The sequence below is a fragment of the Genypterus blacodes genome, unplaced genomic scaffold, assembly GCF_046128005.1.
Source record: "Genypterus blacodes isolate CSIRO-AG114 ecotype Tasmania unplaced genomic scaffold, CSIRO-AGI_Gbla_v1 ptg000279l_1, whole genome shotgun sequence".
Taxonomy (NCBI): domain Eukaryota; kingdom Metazoa; phylum Chordata; class Actinopteri; order Ophidiiformes; family Ophidiidae; genus Genypterus; species Genypterus blacodes.
The window spans coordinates 40401-58927 of record NW_027467070.1 but is presented as its reverse complement, the minus strand read 5'-3'; the positions used below and the strand labels follow the sequence as shown (position 1 = coordinate 58927).

Here is an 18527-nt window from a genome sequence, read left to right as displayed (position 1 = left end):
CCACACCATACAGACACACAAAGACACTAGAGAGGTACTCATTAAGAGTACATACCTCCACCAAGGCCTGACAATCCTCTAATTATGACTCCATCGCTCAATGATGACATTAACAGCTTAATGTGTAGAGACCATGGCTGCCCATTTAAAAGAGAAAGAAACCCCAAATAACAGAATAAAAACACTACAGATAAACAATTTGTGAAGAAAGTAGGATGAAGTATAACCTATTCACTCCTACAACATTAAAATCAATACTCAGATTAACTAGAAACCCTGATTCTCTTCCAGCAGCCTCGTCTTCATCATCCCATGAACCCCAAACTGGAATTGAAAACATTCCAGCCATTGGTCAGCATCACGGCAGAGGGACAGGAGCCTTTGGGGAGATCAACAAGACAACAGCAGATAAGACCTTAATGAACGAGATGGCGTCCTGTCTGCTGGAACGGCTGCGTTCAGGTTGATGTTTTTCTCGCAGTTGCGTGGACAACGATGCCCCCTTGTGGTCACTGTGCGGTATCTCTGACCGACACTACCCTTCCTTCCCTTCCTGCTATGTGTAATCTAATCTGACATTACCAGATGGTATCAATCCTCGTTAGTATAGTGGACAGTATCTCCGCCTGTCACGCGGAAGACCGGGGTTCGATTCCCCGACGGGGAGATAAACTTTTTTGGTTTAGTGTTTCTTGAAAGAAGAAGAAACTTTATTTGGTCAAATCACATACAAACATATCATCTGACATTTGTCATGCGCTCCCCACTTACAAATGACAACACACACACACATCACAGAGGGGTCAGGGCATACTCTTCATGATTGATTGATGAGTTGGAGCTGTACTGTCATTTATGATGTCTATTCTTTAAATCTTACCCTCATAATAAGATGAACTAAAATGTAAATATGTACAAACTTAACCCCTGTAATGTCAGATTCCTCTGCAAAGCCTCACTATTTGTTCATGGTGTACATTTGAATGCAGTTTTGAAAGTGACCAGTTGTGTTCATTTGTGGCTTGAGGACGATGATATAAATTTTAGGCAGGAAGTAACCGCCGAGAAAGGCCAGGACGCTGAAGAGGGTGGCAAACACCTGGGCCGCCATGGTGAAGGAGCCTCTGCTGATGAAGTAGATGGTGAAGAAGCTCATCCAGGAGATCATGTAGACCATGAGACTGAAGGTGACACACTTGGCCTCATTGTAGTTGGCTGGCAGGTCCTTGCCCATGTAGCTGAAGGCAAAGCAGAGAGCGCTGAGCATTGACACGTAACCTAGCTCCAGCATGGCCCCGGGTGAGAGGGTGTTACTGCACTCCAACACGATGCTGTCATGGTAGAAGTCAAGATCTTTGGACGGCTGGGGAGGGTTGAGACCCACACGGAAAATAGAGAGGAGCAGGATGAAGATGGAAACCAGGAGGATAGTGAACTCTGGCCCGTGATTTTTGGTCCACTTATCATAGAACGCTGGGAGCTTGGACGCAAATTTGAAGATGCAGACGACTTGGAAGGAGCGCACGGTGATACAGGCCAGGCACACGGTGAAGCTGAAGTTGAACAGAGGCTGTTTGAGGATGCAGGACAGAGGCGACGGCTCGCCAAAGTGGCACAAAGAGCTCAAGGCGGCGACCGTCAGGGCCGCCAGCATCAGCAGGCAGGTGCGGCCTCCGGCAGATTTGGCCACAGGCGTGTTCAGGTTGATCAGGAGGACCAACGCAGAGCCAGAGGTCATGAGGACGCAGGTGGCCAAGAAGACGAGCAGGGCCACAGTTAGGGGGTCGTCCCAGGCCAGCAGCAGGACGGCCCGGTCCAGACACTGCTCACTGGTGGGAGGCGACCACTGCTCCCTCAAGCACGGCTGGCAGGTAGTCAAAGCTGAGGAAGAGGAGCAGGTGAAGAGAGGAGAGAGAGAAGAGAAGAGGAGGTGGAGGTCATTTATGGCTCCCACACTTTGCTCCCTTCTACCTCCATCCATTCCTTGTTTCCTCTCCTAACTAATTTGAATCTTTCTTTTATTTCTTCTTCAAATCATCTGAATGTTTATGAACAAAGTTTTCACTTCATAACAAAACTTTTTAACTTAAAAACACCCAAAAAGCCTTGTTATTGTCACTGTGGTACTTGTACTCATGTGTATTGTTTACTTCCCCTAACACTGGGTCGACAGTTTCAGTATGAGCGCACAGCACCACCTGCTGGCCAATCTGACACGGCTCAGGGGAATTCATCAAGAAATCCACGTAAAACTGGTGTAAGAACTATAGATTCACTTAACTACAGGACAATACAATCAACTATTGGTGATATATAACATTTCCACAGTGTGTGTGTGTGTGTTACCGCTTCTGTTGAGGAAGGTGGCGGCGGGGCAGGGCAGGCAGTCGAAGCAGCAGGTGTGATGCCCCTTCATCAGCTGCCTGTGACCCACAGCACAGGCCGGGGAGCAGACGGACGGCGGCGGCTCCTCACCGCCGGCACAGGAGACAAACAAAGATGCGTCAATATGACGTCATGTTGCATATAAAATCTAATTTAATGTTGCTTATTTTACACTTCTTAAAGAGAATACTCCTCCAGAATCCTCTATCAAGCCCGATCAATAGACGGCAATCAACCGAATCCTTGATCTGATATTTGACGTAGATCGGCAAGATGACGCAATCACACACCGCTCCTCGTTAGTATAGTGGACAGTATCTCCGCCTGTCGCGCGGAAGACCGGGGTTCGATTCCCCGACGGGGAGAAACATCTTTTATTGTTTAATATTTTCAATACAATTCTATTTGGGTTTGCGTAAAGGTGATCAGCTCTTACAGTTCCATTGCTGTGCCACTCGATCTGAGTGGCGTCAATTGTGAGGCTGATGGGGTCTGGGGAGAAGGAGCCCACGCATCTGAGGGACCAGTCCGTCCCTCGCCACACCCAGGCCACGATGTCATATCCCGTGGGCGGGTCACCGTTCTGGTCAAAGTACACGGAGGTGTTCCTCACAGAGAATCTGACCTGTTTCAGCCACGGCAGAACCTGAGAAGAGGAAACAAGAGGAGGAAGAGGTTGTAATTCACAGTGAAGCACCTTCGAATCACTTCGTCATGTTTCACACGCTCACCTGCCAGGGTTGTATCGCCCCCTTGTGGCACTCCCCAGAATCACACTCCAGTGCTTTATGGAGCGCGTGCGCCACAGCATAAACCGCCTTGTACACGTTGAAGGAGGAGATGATGTCATAGCTCTCCAGCGCAGTCGACTGCCCGGCCATTGTGTAGAGGTCGGCGCTCTGCAGGCAGGCGTTTCCTGATCTTTTATTGGACACTTCCTGTTCCGCAGCATCTGCGTCCTTACTCTCAAACTCCTCCAAACCAGAGAGGGACGCTTGTTTGACGGACACGCCGAGCACCGTGCCGATGGTGTGGACCCCTCGAATCCCTGATATGAGGGACGCCACAGACCAGTCCTCCGTCCCGATCCAGACCTTACCTGCACAGGTGATAAGACATTGATGTTTACATAGTGAACCCCCCTCCGTCCTCGTCCTACCTAGCCTGACAAATTGATAACTAAATTAAGCCTTCCTCGTTAGTATAGTGGACAGTATCTCCGCCTGTCACGCGGAAGACCGGGGTTCGATTCCCCGACGGGGAGACTTACCTTTTTGTGTCTGATAGCTTACTTACATTTTATTTTCTAATCTGATTAATTTAATTTCCTTCACCTTAAAGGTCAACAGGACTTTTATTGGTCACACGATCCTAAACTTCCCCCACCTGTCACGTTCTTCTCCACCACAAACGGGAAGAAGCCGCTCAGTTTGGACTTGCTGGAGAAGACCACGATGGTGTTGACTTTTGTGGTCAGGATGTTCTCCACCATGTTCCTCATCCTCTGCACCGTCTCGTCGGTCCGTGCGGGGATGACTCCCTGGTAGGCGATGCAGATGCCGTAGTGCGGGGCTTGCTGGGACAGACTCTGCATGCCCTGCAGCCCGTACGCGTTATCGCTGCCCAGCAGAGCGACCCAGGTCCACCCGAAGCGAACCAGCAGCTGGAGCATGGCCGTCACCTGGTTCTTGTCACTGGGAATGGTGCGGAAGAAGGACGGATAGAGGAACTTGTTGCTCAGCATTTCGTTTGATGCTTCATATGCGATCTGAAGTGGAGAGAAGAACACACCGAGTCTGAACCCAAGAACCTGCAGGTCACATAGGGAGAGCGAAAATCCTAACATGTTCCGACTTCTTTGATCGTTTATCTGACGTAATTCGACGAGATTGACACTCTTACTACATTCCTCGTTAATATAGTGGACAGTATTTCTGCCTGTCACGCGGAAGACCAGGGTTCGAAACCCGACGGGGAAAGGGATAAGTCGTTCCAGTTCCAACCTTACCTGTGAAACGTTATGGCACTGCCGTCTTTATCGAAAACGTTAACGGAAATATGACATTTCTGTTGTTTGGTTGCAAGACAAATCCGGATCATCACCAAAACTTAAAAGTATAAAAATGATACATTTATAAATAAATAAAAAGCCCTTCAATTAAAAATTTAGTTTTTTACTTTTGAGAGTTTCTGACTTTTTACTCATAGATTGTATTTGTGAGTGATAATATGAGTAATACTCGTTGACTTTGACTTTTATTGTTGTTTGTTCTACTCCATGACTGTATAGTTTACTACATCACTGCAGTACTTGTGGGATGTAATGGGTCCCCAGGAGAGCAGCGGGGGTGAAGGACTTGCTGCTGCTGTCAGGTCCGATCACAGCCACCGCTCTGTGCGCGGCCTCCGAGGCGCCGCCGCCCCGCTGATGCTGCTGCTGCTCCAGGAGGTCCAGCGTGGCCAGGATGCTGGCGGGCTTTGAGCAGATGTCGTACATCTGATACCCCAGCGTCACTCCAGGCAAGACAGGCGACCCGCCGCTGCCGTTGTTGATTTCCTCCACGGCGAATCTCATGGCCTGCATCAGGTGAAAGCCATGCCGGTTTATTTTGCCTCTGGAGAAGACAACAGGAAACAATATGAGCTCATATTCTACAGATCATAATGAGAGAAGCTGCTTTGAAGCCACAACACCATGAGATACGTTCACACGTCGTACTCGTCCTTAGTCGTGTATCTGACCTGCACCAACTCCAACATTGTGCACCATTCTTCGTTAGTATGGTGGACAGTATCTCCGCCTGTTGCTCTGAAGACCGAGGTTCGATTCCCCGACGGCGCGGTTATTGTTAAACCTTACTTGGTCGAAGTCACTGTTACCTGTTACGTCGCTGCCGTCTGTAATGATCTTGATCGATAACTGATCTCATAGCGGAGATCCAACCTAGGCATACATACTTATTTTTTGCCTGAGATGAAAAATCTGGATCACCTTTAAAACTGGACAGTGGACATAAACCCGGCCTGCACGGGGAAGAACGGTGTTGGATTCCCTGAGGAGAAGCAGATACTGTAGGTATATGGACATCTTCCTCAGAGACAATCTGACTATTCAAGCTGTTAGATGTTTGAAATCCACCTTCTTCAACCGTCTTGTGAATTACATTGACAAGATCAACGTTTTCGTTGCAGGTAAGCGAAAGAGTCTCTCAATAGTAGGATTCTCCCCGTCGGGGAATCGAACCCCGGTCTTCCGCGTGACAGGCGGAGATACTGTCCACTATACTAACGAGGAGTGGTAGTGAAGATCTGCATTTTGTCGGTGTAGGTCAGCAGAAAGAACTCAACCAAGTCCTTGATGTGATATATGAACCAAACAGACAAAATGAAAAATCACTCCTCCTGCTTCCGCCTGTCACGCAGAAGACCTAGATCGACGGTTCGATTCCCCGACGGGGAGGTGCATTTGATAGAAATCAGTCTACTCACTGGTTGCATGGTCCCAAAGCGGGCCGACCAGGCTCGGCTCCGTCTGCGTAATGGAGAGGAAAGAATCCCGCTATGGAGAAGTCTCCCTGCAGCTGCATGCCTCTGCCCTGAGAGAGGTAATCCAGCTCTGCACCGGCGCGCTGCATCGATATGCAGCCCACAGCGAGGAGCAGGGCAGCACACATGTTCACACCCTTGACCTGCACCTCACACACTCACACACACACTTCACTTCACTGTCTTATCAGCGGCCTGCAGAGCGGATCAGCGCTGCTTTGAAAATGGGGTTTGGGAAGTTTGCATCTTTCCGGGGACTGAAAAGTTTGTGTGGCGCAGGTTTGCATGTAGGATTTGTTTGTGTGGCCGTGCAGTGAAATGAATTGCGTAAATGAAATAAGCCATGAACAGGGAGACCGGTGCTTTTTCATTAATCTTTCAGCAGTGACACACAACTGTAACCTGTAACTCAGCCGGTTTGTCATTATTTATAAAGCTGCTTCACTCTGTTAAAGATGCAGGCAGGAACGATGACGTCAACTGCCATCATCTTCATTTGCTTCTATAGTTTGCGAGTAAAATTAGATATTTCAATAATGCAATTAATTAATCCAGAAAAAATTAACAGGAAAACAAACATGCAACCTTTTCAAGAATCAATGTGGGAAACATACATTAACAAACCCAACAATATATTAAATAAATAAACAAACACAAACAAAATACTGATTTTGAAAGTATTTTGTCAACTGTTTGCTTAAACCTTTTAGATTTAACTGCTATGACATTATACTTTTATATGTTCATGTCGTGTCATTACATGTTTTCTCTTAAGGTCTCAGTTGAAATATTAAGTTTTATACTGAAAAGTAAAGAAATCAGAGTAAACAGGAAGTGTTTCTCAGTCATTCTCTGGCTGAATTTGCCTTTTGGTTGATATTTGAGGCTCCTTTTGTGAAACACACCTGTTTTGCTGACGCACCAATTTGCCTGAAACTCGCCTGTGTGCAGAGACCCAAAGCCTTTGTTTTGACAGCAATATTGTCCTTTTAGTCGACCGCAGGAAGATGGAGGCAAATGGACATGTAAAGTGTTAGTGAGGGATTTCCATGTGTATACAACCACAATACTGAAGTGAAAACATTTGCATTGTGCATTGTCTCTCAGAATTAAAGGAGGATTGATCTGTAATATGGGAACCTGAAGATACATAAAGGTTGACTTGTTGTCCTGTCATCACGGTGATGCAGACCGGGGTCGAGTCCCTGGTGAGGGGAAGATATACTTGGAATGGGGGTACACGGACGTGTTCCTATGATTAAAAGGGTGGAGGTAGAGGGACGATCAGTCGATGGGGTCTGTGCATAAATGTAATCTCCCCGTCGGGGAATCGAACCCCGGTCTTCCGCGTGACAGGCGGAGATACTGTCCACTATACTAACGAGGAGTGGTGCCATGGAGGGTCACTTTATCGGGGTAGCTCAAATATCTGATCTGGGACTTGGTTTATTGCCATACCCTTGACTCAACCGCCTAAACTTGAGTTACACCGACCATGACATCATCGGAAGTCACCAGTCCTCGTTAGTATAGTGGACAGTATCTCCGCCTGTCACGCGGAAGACCGGGGTTCGATTCCCCGACGGGGAGAAACGTTCTTTTGTTCGAATAACTAACGATTGATAACTTTTACATGTCAGAAACTTTTCACAACTAATCAATATCGTCAGTGGTTTGTCCGTTTTTGTGACATATCCATTGTCTAGCTTGTTATCATCTTGTCAGTGATGATAAAGCGGAGGACACCTGCTCGGACTGCGTCACTGCTACGCGACGCACATGTCGAGGTGAAAGTGCAGGCTGCCATTTTTTCGAGGAGATCTCTCTGAGGAGTTAGACAAGAGAAGAAAAGCGGAGTTTCACCGTCGCTCTTTCGTGGCTTCGTTTGTTCCGTTTGCGCACTGGAGACATTTTGCACAAATCTCTGAGCGGTTCGGTTCGGTGAAAGTCGAGTTAAAGTACCGGCGCGAGGCTGCGTCGCGGCTTAGCTAAGCGGGCTAACTGCTAGCTCGGGCTGTAAACAAACGCTACAAGCAGAAAATAAACAACAACTGGTAAACAGTGAGTCAGTCTGCACGCTAACTAGTCGGTTAGCAGGTTTACCCGGTAACTCAGCTGGTTAAGGAGCGAACGGGGCGTGTAGCGGAGCGGAGAGTTCGGGTTTAGTGTGAATCCGACACAGCGAGTTTTGATGACAGAGCGAGTCTACCCGGAGCAGCTCGGTGTGGGTCACAGGTGGTAAACACACACAGGCGTACATACACACACAGACACACACACGCGTCCCGATATGTCGTCGTTCTCCGAGTCCGCCCTGGAGAAGAAGCTTCTAGAGCTCAGCAGCTCTCAGCAGAGCGTCCAGACTCTGTCGCTGTGGATTATCCACCACAGGAAACACTCCGGCATGATCGTCAAAGTCTGGCACCGAGAGCTGAAGAAAGGTCAGTCTGAAGGCCGGAGGCTTCATGTTCACTTTCGTCACAGTTTACATCTTAAACTGTCGGCTATTTATTCAAAGCTACACATGTTTACTCCTGCTTGCTCTCCTTGAGTCCAGAGCGGCGCATTGTTGTCCTACCTGGGACTGTGATTGTTTTGTTTTTATGATTCTAAATCTGTGCAGATAAACATGAATCAAAGAATACAGGCACGCATCTCTTATATTTCTCTGTTCAGTTATTTAATTGTTTACAGTATGAACACACTGAGCCCTGTTACAGGTGAAGTTAGTCTGAACATGCTGTCTTTGTTTGACCTGCTGTCCTCATTCAGAGACATGGATGAGTTCAGTCAAGCCTTGTAGGTTTGTGGGCCTTCTGCTCAGAGCAGCAGTTGGATTTAGAGTCACGTGGCTCCACAATACAATACTGTAATATGAAGCTTTAATACAGTCTGACTGTTGATAAAGACATCAGTCAGCATTAAATAATATGTGTGTGTGTGTGCTATGAATATCAACATGTACAACTCTGTTTTAAAGAATGTGCTCAGACAGGAGTCACAGCGTTGCATGTTAAGAGTCGGGTCTATAAATCAGTTTGTTTTTGTGTTTTAAAAGCGGCTAAAAGCAGCAGGAAGTTGACTTTCCTGTATTTGGCCAATGATGTCATCCAGAACAGCAAGAAGAAAGGACCTGAGTTCACTAAAGACTTTGAGACGGTGCTGGTGGACGCCTGCTCACATGTTGCCAGGTAGAGGGAAATATGTTGGTGACACCAGAAGGTCAAAGCTAGGCCACTCCTCCCTTCTCCCACGACCTCTGACCTCTGCTCCCTCCCCACAGTGACGCTGACGAGAACTGCAAGAAGCACATGGAGCGCCTGCTGAACATCTGGAAGGAGAGAAGCCTCTACAGAGCCGACTTCATCCAGCAGCTCAAACTGGCCATCGAGGACTCCAACAGCCCCAGACCTTCAGGTCAGACCGGTGAGGTGTTCTCACACACGAGGCCTCTGACATCACGCCACCACATGAATGACACATGTGTGGGTGTTCTGCTTACACTTGACTCTGCAGAAGAGAAGAGACCTGTGAAACGAACCTATCAGAAGATCCAGGAGGATGAAGATGAGGAGGATGACGACTACAGAAGCCACACCTCCCCACGCAACAGTGACTCCACCGCAGCTCAGCTGGTAAGATGCCGAGTCGACTCTTTAACTGCATGGAATGTGGCGAAAAGCATCAGTTCTTCACTTAGTTTGTCTCTTTTGCTCTCACTTTCCACCCCTTTACACACACACACACACACACACACAGACGGAGGAGCTGGTGAAAGCTCTGCAGGACCTGGAAAACGCTGCGTCGGGCGATGCAGCTGTCCGTCAGAAGATCGCCTCACTGCCCCAGGAGGTCCAGGACGTCTCTCTGCTGGAGAAGATCGCAGGTGAGGCCTCCTCTTTTATCTTCAGAACAGAGATCACACACACACACACACACACACACACACTGTTTGTCTTGTTGCGCTTGTTATTGTGAAAGACGGTGAATGAAGCTCGTGTCCCTCCCTCCTTTTGCGTCCGACGCAGACAAGGAGGCGGCGGACAAGCTGTCGAAGACGGTGGACGAGGCGTGTCTGCTGCTGGCCGAGTACAACGGGAGGCTGGCCGCCGAGCTGGAGGACCGCAGGCAGCTGGCACGCATGCTGAGCGAGTACATCGGCAGCCAGAAGGAGGCGCTAGTGGAGAGGGAGAAGAAGCTGGAGGCAAGGCAACACACACACACACATACACATATATAGATGTGTAGATATTAACTCTAAATTCAAAGCAATCTTGAATGTAGTTGAGTACAATTTAAGCGTTTCGTTAATGTGACGTGATTGTGATGACATCATTGGTGCAAAACAGTTACAATCATCTAAGAATGTACAGAGTTTATTTCCGTGGCAACTGTTGACGTTACCAAAAATGCTGTATTAAGAACGGTTCAGTCCTGTCTGATCCTGATCCTGGTCCTGATCCTGATCCTGATCCTGATCCTGATCCTGATCCCCTGACGTTCTTCCGTCTCCCTGCAGGAGTACAAGATGAAGCTGGCCCGGGTGACACAGGTGAGGAAGGAGCTCAAGTCCCACATCCAGAGTCTCCCCGACCTGTCGCTGCTGCCCAACGTGACGGGGGGTCTCGCCCCTCTGCCCTCCGCCGGCGACCTGTTCTCCACCGACTGAGAAGCTCCGTTCCAAACCGGACTGTCCCCCAAAGAGCCCCCCCCCCTCCTGCACACAGAAGCTCCTCCCCTCCAGCAGAGGAAAGGAAACGCCCACTTTACTCCCCACACTGCAGCTGGCGAGCGAGGGACGAGGCAGGGACGGGGACAGTGGACGGTTTGATGACACTAAGGCCTCTGCAGAGGAGGACAGAGACTCTGCTCAGACCCACCGGCGCAGGATTCCACTCCACCAGCTTGGAAAGTGTTTGTATCTATTGTTTTTATTTGTTCAGTTTTAATCCCGGAAGCATTTGAGCGTCTAAGGGGGACGACGCCAGAGTGCGTGCGTGCGTGCGTGCGTGCGTGCGTGCGTTGCTTGGTGAATGTTACAGCGGCGTCTCTGTAGAGTCGACCACCGAGGCCGGACGCACGCCGGTCTCTGCTTTGTCGCCGTGCGTTGAGTTTCTCCCTCAGACTCGGCTGTTAGTCTCAAGATTGGATCGATTTTGGACTTTTACAATAAAATGATAGAATGTTCGATTCTTCGCGCATGAGGTTTGATTTCTACCAAAGCATGAAAGACCAGATAACGATTTAGTTTCACCACAAACAGCAGTGACGCATCTTCATCTTCATCACTTCTCCCACCTGACAGCCGACTGAAGGGAGAGAACCTGGAGAAGAAGAAGAAATCCCTTTTTATTTAGACTTTTTGCTCATGTAGGTTTGTGTGACTTGGATATGAATATAAAAGGGGTCAGATGTACTTTGTCTCTGTGTGTTGGCATGGAAACGCACACAAAGTTGTTGTTTTGATCTGCTTTAGTTTCCACTTCACGGAAAAAAAGATGAATCAAAATGGTTTTGTTTTGTGTTCTACCTAATTCTCAAGTGTGTGTGTGTGTGTGTGTGTGTGTGTGTGTGTGTGTGTGTGTGTGTGTGTGTGTGTGTGTGTGTGTGTGTGTGTGTGTGTGTGTGTGTGTGTGTGTGTGTGGCCCATTCAGCTCTGTTGTACTTCCTCAGGTGTTTGTTTACAGTACGAGGCTTCTCTCCGTAGGTTAGAATCCAACACAATGCTTCCTTGACTGTAGACTGTTTAGTCGCGGCGTCACAGATCCCCAAAGCGTTTTTGTCGACGCAGCGGGCGGCGAAGTTTCTTTCTACAAGGTCACAAAGTATTTCATCTGTGTTCTTCATGACGCATGTATCAAAAGTATTAACGATAACAGGGTCAGAGGTGAACGCCTGCTGGAGTGAGACAGTGACATCATCACAGGCCTGACAGAACACACACACACACACGTCTGTGACAAGAACGCCTGACAAATCCTCAAACTCCTTGCCCGCTCTGGCGTTGGCTCAGTCACATCTCACTCAAACACAAACAAAGGAAGTAAAGTCTGAATCACAGCAGCACCAGCAGTGTTTACATCGGCTCCAGAGGTCACAGTGAGGTCACCGCATGTCGCCTGAAGGGGGAAACCCTCTGCAGAATGGATCGTTTGGCCCGTTTGCTTTGTTACAAACTCGTAGCTTCAAACCAACGCTGCCGCCCGGCGACTTTGGCTTTCTTTTCCCCTAATTCAGGTTTGATTTACAGGAAAGAGAACAAACGCAGGCAGGAAGGTTTCAGCCACATGTTTGACTGTAGATACGACCTGACTCTTTTCTTACCTTGTTACTGTGCGTGTGTGAGTGTGTGAGTGTGTGTGTGTGTGTGTGAGTGGTACGTTTCGCGCTGCAGAATCAGACTGTACTACCAGGACTCTACCACTAGGGGGAGCTATTTTTCTGTAATGAAAGCGATTCAGTGGACACCAATAAACTGGAACCATTTGAACCAACGTGTTGTTTTGCTTCTAGTGTTAAGAGGGAAATAAAACACACACACACACGATCTATGATATACCAACATTTAATTGAAAGAATTATACAAAACCTGATTTCTGACTGATAATGAAAAGCGGCAATAAAATATTCAAATAAAATTCAACCAGTAAATTTAGTATCCTGTCATGTGTTATTAAAAAGTTTCTCACAATTATACTATCATATCTTGATAACTAAACTATACTTTCATAATAACAACTCTACATTTAATCAAAGCAAGAGAGGAGTAAAGAGGTCAGGATGTCATTATGGGAGGATTTGTGACTAAATATCCCCTAAAGAAAGGATTTAAAATTTGAAAAAAAAAAAAAAAAATTTTTTTACGGAATTTTGACCTTGATGTGATTATTATGATTCCAAACATTTGCTTTTCTATTTCAGAGCTTGAGTCATTGAGTTAGTTAAGCTGCATCACACTCAGACTCCACCAGTGGGCGCTGCAATGAAGAATCTGTGACTTAGACACTAGATTTACTAAAGCGCAGTAAATCTAAAGACAGAAGAAGTAAAGTAAATACCTGTTGCTTTTTTTTTGTTTGTTTCTTGTATATTACCATGTGTTTACACTGTTATGACCATATTGTCTTTGATTTCTTTCCCTTGTTCTTTTTTGAACAAGGGATTCAAGGACAACGCATCGTTTGGGAAACCTTCATCTTTACTCAGCTCCCTGTTACAGTCTGGACCCCCTGCAGAGCTCCTCACTCCTTTACTGCCACTGTGATGAAGCTCTTAATGTTCTTCAGTTTGTCGCTGTCAAAGTTCACCATGAGCACGTTGGAGCCGGCGCTGCTGGGAATAAGGTCCACGCTGGTCTTTGCTTCCTGTTTGGGGCCCACAGCGTCAATCCTGCAGGGAGGGGGGGAGAGGGTGAGGGAGTGATCAGCTGATTAGTTTCTTCATTCACTTATCTAAATTCTTTCAACTGCCAGTCTGCAATCTGCTGTGGGCAGAGGCGACACACCTCAGGATGATGGGTTTGCCGTCCGTGAGTCCCACTCCCTCCACGGTGAAGCTGCAGTCGTGCAGAGGCTGAGGTAACGTGTTGAGCAGGCTGAGCTCGGCTGTCACAGGCTGATGCACCACAGCTGCTCCCACCAGCTACGCGCGCGCACACACACACACACACACACACAGGACACAGGTATACTACTTTACAAAGGGTTACAATCAAATAATATAAGTACCTGTAAGTACATCCACTATCAGACAGATGCAAAGATATCAGACTGAACTTTTGTTGGATTCTAATTCCCCAAAAGTGAATTACAAGCTTTGATATCAGTCGGTCCTGTGCTGGAGTGTCAGTTGGGTTTTACTCATGTGACCGACTTCAGTGGAAGTAGAACAAAAATTAAAATGAGGCAGAAATTTCATAAGAGTGCACAGGAAACCACCTACAGGAAGTCATGGTTTACTGTCACAGCTGAGTAATGACCTCATGCTGTTCGCATGAACCTCCCCTCCCTCCCTCCCTCCCTCCCCCCCCCCGTACCATAATCTCTATATCCGGCTCGTCCAGCACGATTGTCTTCTCGGCTTTGCGGTAGTCATCGGTCTGCTTGTCGATGGTGATGGCCGACACCTGGATCAGCTTGTCAGAGGTGATCAGAGGTCCATACGTGTCATATTGCAGTGTGAGGGAGAGGCGCATTACTAAAGAAAGAGAGAGAGAGACACACACACACACACACACACATTCAAGATGCTCAAAGTTACCGAAAGACAGAATTTGTTGCATGTTCAGATTTCTAGGTGACGAAAAAAAACAAAATAAGGGAATACATCCAGAATGTGTGTGGATTCTAGAGGAGAGACCTCTAGAGTACTAAGGTCTGCTAACGACGGCTGACCTTCTCCAGGAGGAACCTCCACCTTCTCTGAAGTGAAGCCGCAGCTCTGTCCCCGCTTGTTGTCGTAGCTGACGGCTCGAGCGAAGAACAGGAAGTTGCAGGTCTTTGGCACCATGCAGTTGTTGGTGAGCAGAGCTTTCACCTCAAAGTCTGAGCCCACGATCATGTTATCAGCCAGCTTGATCTGGAACAAGAAGCAGATCACAGCAGAGGTGAGAATGCAGGTGGGAACAACAAAGTTTCAAGGAAAATGTCAGGAGTGATTGATAATTTTCTGTAATAACAACAAAAACTCTAAAGCTTGTTGTGGAGCGTGCGTGTTGTGTGTGAGCGGAGGTGGAACCTTCAGGTGCAGGCCCGGCTCCTCTCCACGCTGCTGCAGCTTGTTGCGATGCACAGCCTTCTCATAAACCTGCCGCTCCTCCTTTGACCCTGTGAGCCCACAGGATATGAGACGCTCAGTCAGACTCTGATTATATAAAACTCATGTTAATGTTCTAAACCTCAGTTGAGACGATCGTGTTACCTTCAGGGTACTTGTACTTGTGTGTGAGGTCGTGCCTCTTGTCCGAGCCCACAGATTTGGTGCTGATGAAGCGTCCCACAGATTTCGTGGATTCACTGAATTTGACAAACTCGCCAGTGGACAAACGCACCATGTCCACGACATCAGCGTTCACCTGAGTCCACACGAGAGCCAGAGAGCAGGAAGGTCAAATAGGTATGAACACAAGGTCACTTCATGGATAAGCCTAATCAATAATCACCGATTGGACATTATGAGCTGCATTGATCAGATCAAGGAGAGAAATTAATCTTTTCAATGTTGGGATTGGAGACATTTTAGAAGCTACAAAGTGTTTAAATGTAAATAATAAAGAAAGTCTCAAACCTCAGCAAAGATAAAGGGCGTGTCATACTGCATGGTGAGATCTCCCGCTTTGATCGCCTTCAGTGAGGCCGGGCCGCAGCAGAACACATCTGAAAGCACAAACACTTGCTGAATAAGATCAAACTAAACTGAAACTGATGAAAACGAAACTGCAAAGTGAGTTATGCGGTCAGATTTGAGTCATGAGACCCTGGGGCACACACACACACACACACACAGGGTCACATGTGTGGCACTATATGCCACAAACATGACAGACTTGTGATGGGTCACAAGTTAACCCAGATCATCCACGCTGTGTGTGGTGAGCAGGCAGGAGCTCCATATCACACACACACGTCTGTGACAGTGTTGATGTGAACACATGATCATAACGTTCTCGTTGGCTTCACCTTCGCTTTTCTCCTGAGGGGTCGGGTCGCTGACCTGCCAGCCATCAAACTCCGGCCTCAGGTCTGAGCGAGTCATCCAGCTCTCCACCCAGACGTGGAAGTTCCTGAAACACGTTGAATAAAAGACGACAAAAGTTCTGTTACACAAATGAAGAGAAACACAGAGTTCACTGACAGACAGACAGAAACCTTCATCACCATATTGAGTCCTCAGAGAGATTCTCTCCCTCCTCATTGTAAAGGTTCTCTATCACCAGGTCTGCGTTGGTATCGTGAGCTGATCCAAAGTTGGTGACGACGCGGCAGGGGATGCCCAGAGCACGAGACACTGCAGGAGCAGACGGGAACACACTCCATCACCCACACACACACACATCAAAGTAAACGGATGGACAGAACCAAACGGCTGTGCTCTCCTCCGCCCACCTGTGCAGGCGACAGCAGCAAAGACCCAGCACTGCCCGTACCGCACCGGCCCGCTCTTTGCCCACTGACGCAGGATGTCACCGCTGCCGATCCACTTCCCGGGGTGAACTCCATCTGTACACTCACCCCACTTCCCCACCACCACCCCCCGGTCATCATTACTGTTGATCTGTGCAGGAGGAGGAAGAGGAGGAGGAAGGGAAGAGGAACAGATGAGTTAAAGGAACAATCTGCTACGTTTGAATTTGTTATTAACCAGGATAAGAATGTGAATCTATGGCGATGGAATCTATCACATGTAACTACAACAACAACCTGGAGTCTGAGGCCCCAGATATGAAATCATGATACACAATTAAAAACACAACCCTGGGTCTGATGAAGTTACTCTCTTCTTGGATTTAACACTTTTAAATTAAAAACCTGTCTCCAGCTTTCACAGAGCAAAGCTGCTGGAGGAGGAGAAGTTTGAGGAGGCGACGTCTGTTACCCCGGAGACCCACAAGCCGCTCTGAATATCAAGCAGCAGGGGCAGAGCTCTTTGAAACTGGTTTCCACGGTGACATTCATACCATAGCACTCAGAACCCTGGTCACATAGACGGGGCTGCTCCTGGAGAAGTAGTCCTGGTCAGCATCAGACACATATTTAGGATTACTGTCCAGGATCTTCAGGCAGATATCCAGAATGTCCGGCTCAAACTGTGGACGGACAAACAGGAGGGATCAGACTGTGGTGGAACCAAAGCAGCATGAGCGATGGACACTCACGCACCTGTCCGAAGTTCCAGGGTGCCCCTTTGATGCGTTTGTCGGTGCCTCTGTAGACGAGGCCGTGCTGAGCTAAGACGTACTCCTGCCTCTTTGTTTCACTCTGCATGTGGACAGAATCTCCTGAGAGCCACCACAGACAGAACCCCCATCAGGAAACAGACTGATGGACTCAAACTGTATTATCATGGCAGCGTTTGGTGATCGGTGCTGTTGTCGGCTCAGGAAAGGGCCTTAAAGAGACAGAACCTGTACCCGTACCTAACTCATTGTGCAATGGAGTGAGACAGTGGATGGATGTGTTATTTAAACATTTAAGCACATTTAAAAACTAAAGAAATGCAAGCAGAAAGAGAAGCTCTGGTGTTGGACACATGGACTCACTCAGGCACCAAGCATTGAAGAGCAGGTAGAACTGGCCCACACTGGTCTTGTGCCCCTCCTGCTCCAGGGTGAGGGAGTAGAGCCCTATAGGGGCCTGGGGGGAGGAACTGATGGACACAGACACTACGTCTTTAGTGGGATCGGCGGTGGCCGCTGCGCTCCACTCTGTGTCCACTGTGGAGTCAAGCAGACCAAAGCAGACCTGGGTGCCCGAATCCTTCCTAGGTAACGGACCTGCAGAGAGACACGAGGACGAAGAACATCTGACTGACAAAAACCACAACTTCAAACTGAATCAAACACATTTGTAAGAATCATAAACAGAAAAGTGCATCAACTGATCTGCACCTGTTTCCACGGTGAGAGTGAAGCTGGTCGTCCCGGTGATGAAGGGTGGGCTGAAAGGTGTCAGGTGTATGTTGATGATGAAGGGCTGACCCCTCCTGACCACCAGACGCTCCGCTCCAGTCTTCTCCGTGTGGTGGCTGCTGTTGTTGCGGCTGATGTTCAGGTCGCAGCGCTCGATGTCCAACACTGCACAGAGAGGCAGCAGACAGGGAGTCAGCTCCAACAATATACACACACTCAATTATGCTGACAGAATAATTCATGTTGCTTTGATGGGTTTATCCAAATGTAATTCTTCCCAGATGATTTACCAGGAGGAACCGATCCGAGACACTCCTGCAATGCAGATACTGTATCAGGCAACACTAAAATAAGTTCTGTGAGTCCGTCCTTCATCCCTGCTTCTAACACTTCACACTTCACACAATCTGATACTTCAAACCCTTCTGACTGTGGGATGAAACGGAGAGAAGCTGCGTCTGATTCCCTTCCCCTGATCTCAGACAGTAGCAGATAGATTTCCACCTACCTTCACTCATGGCTGCACGTTACGTCTTCGCCTCTCGACTTGTCAAAGGAAACTTCACTTCAGCTGCAACCTTTGCTCTTTGCTTGGTGCCTCTGCAGCCAGAGATATTTGTGGCATGAGAAACCCGAGTGGGATGTCCCTTTGCCTCCTCGGTGACGCTGCTTTTAGTCACAAAGAGCAGAAAGTGACAGCCTCCTCCTCCTCCTTCCTCTTTATTCTTCACAGGCGTCTTGACCTTCAAGCTGCTGAAAGATTCATATCAAAGCAACGGTGAACAGAGACGCCTTCAGCTCAGAAACACAATGAGAATAAAGAGTACTTCCTCATTCTGAGAAAACCTTTCAAGAACAAATATCTTGTCTTTCGTAAGAAGATTAAATAAAGTAGATTTTAGAACTCTTGAGTAAAGCATCTTCAGGTGATGCTTCATAAAGTTTACACACTGTAGCGGTGAATGTTCTG

The 18527-nt window shown here is 47.9% G+C and overlaps 3 protein-coding genes and 6 non-coding genes across 10 annotated transcripts; 5 read left to right on the top strand and 4 right to left on the bottom strand.

Annotated features, from left to right (window-relative positions):
- The first annotated feature begins 595 nt into the window (after positions 1-595).
- trnad-guc (transfer RNA aspartic acid (anticodon GUC)) lies at positions 596-667 on the top strand. Its single transcript has one exon. It is a non-coding gene; the product is annotated as a tRNA-Asp (tRNA).
- Positions 668-958: 291 nt separating this feature from the next.
- tas1r1 (taste receptor, type 1, member 1) lies at positions 959-8125 on the bottom strand. The gene is made up of 8 exons (XM_076172031.1): positions 8035-8125; positions 5875-7136; positions 4697-5000; positions 3772-4153; positions 3117-3484; positions 2822-3031; positions 2347-2467; positions 959-1881 (listed from the first exon to the last, which is right to left on the bottom strand). The coding sequence occupies exons 2-8, from the start codon at positions 6057-6059 to the stop codon at positions 959-961; spliced, it is 2493 nt and encodes an 830-aa protein (XP_076028146.1). The 5' UTR covers positions 6060-7136; positions 8035-8125.
- trnad-guc (transfer RNA aspartic acid (anticodon GUC)) lies at positions 2679-2750 on the top strand. The gene has a single exon. It is a non-coding gene; the product is annotated as a tRNA-Asp (tRNA).
- Positions 3578-3649, top strand: trnad-guc (transfer RNA aspartic acid (anticodon GUC)). Its single transcript has one exon. It is a non-coding gene; the product is annotated as a tRNA-Asp (tRNA).
- Positions 5609-5680, bottom strand: trnad-guc (transfer RNA aspartic acid (anticodon GUC)). The gene has a single exon. It is a non-coding gene; the product is annotated as a tRNA-Asp (tRNA).
- On the bottom strand, positions 7247-7318 carry trnad-guc (transfer RNA aspartic acid (anticodon GUC)). Its single transcript has one exon. It is a non-coding gene; the product is annotated as a tRNA-Asp (tRNA).
- trnad-guc (transfer RNA aspartic acid (anticodon GUC)) lies at positions 7450-7521 on the top strand. Its single transcript has one exon. It is a non-coding gene; the product is annotated as a tRNA-Asp (tRNA).
- On the top strand, positions 7712-11121 carry rprd1b (regulation of nuclear pre-mRNA domain containing 1B). 2 transcript variants are annotated; one of them, XM_076172033.1, is made up of 7 exons: positions 7712-8372; positions 8990-9122; positions 9215-9357; positions 9448-9566; positions 9691-9817; positions 9960-10135; positions 10451-11121. In XM_076172033.1, the coding sequence occupies exons 1-7, from the start codon at positions 8222-8224 to the stop codon at positions 10598-10600; spliced, it is 999 nt and encodes a 332-aa protein (XP_076028148.1). In that variant the 5' UTR covers positions 7712-8221; the 3' UTR covers positions 10601-11121. The 2 variants fall into 2 exon arrangements, with proteins under 2 accessions (XP_076028148.1, XP_076028149.1); XM_076172034.1 differs by having other exon boundaries at positions 8129-8372; positions 9215-9348.
- Positions 11122-12512: 1391 nt separating this feature from the next.
- LOC143017284 (protein-glutamine gamma-glutamyltransferase 2-like) lies at positions 12513-18199 on the bottom strand. The gene is made up of 15 exons (XM_076172032.1): positions 18066-18199; positions 17537-17722; positions 17189-17422; positions 16809-16927; positions 16607-16735; positions 16035-16203; positions 15807-15936; positions 15609-15712; positions 15217-15305; positions 14851-15004; positions 14668-14756; positions 14325-14508; positions 13967-14127; positions 13436-13572; positions 12513-13320 (listed from the first exon to the last, which is right to left on the bottom strand). Exons 1-15 carry the CDS (start codon positions 18073-18075, stop codon positions 13173-13175), a joined length of 2043 nt encoding a protein of 680 aa, XP_076028147.1. The 5' UTR covers positions 18076-18199; the 3' UTR covers positions 12513-13172.
- Positions 18200-18527: the final 328 nt, after the last annotated feature.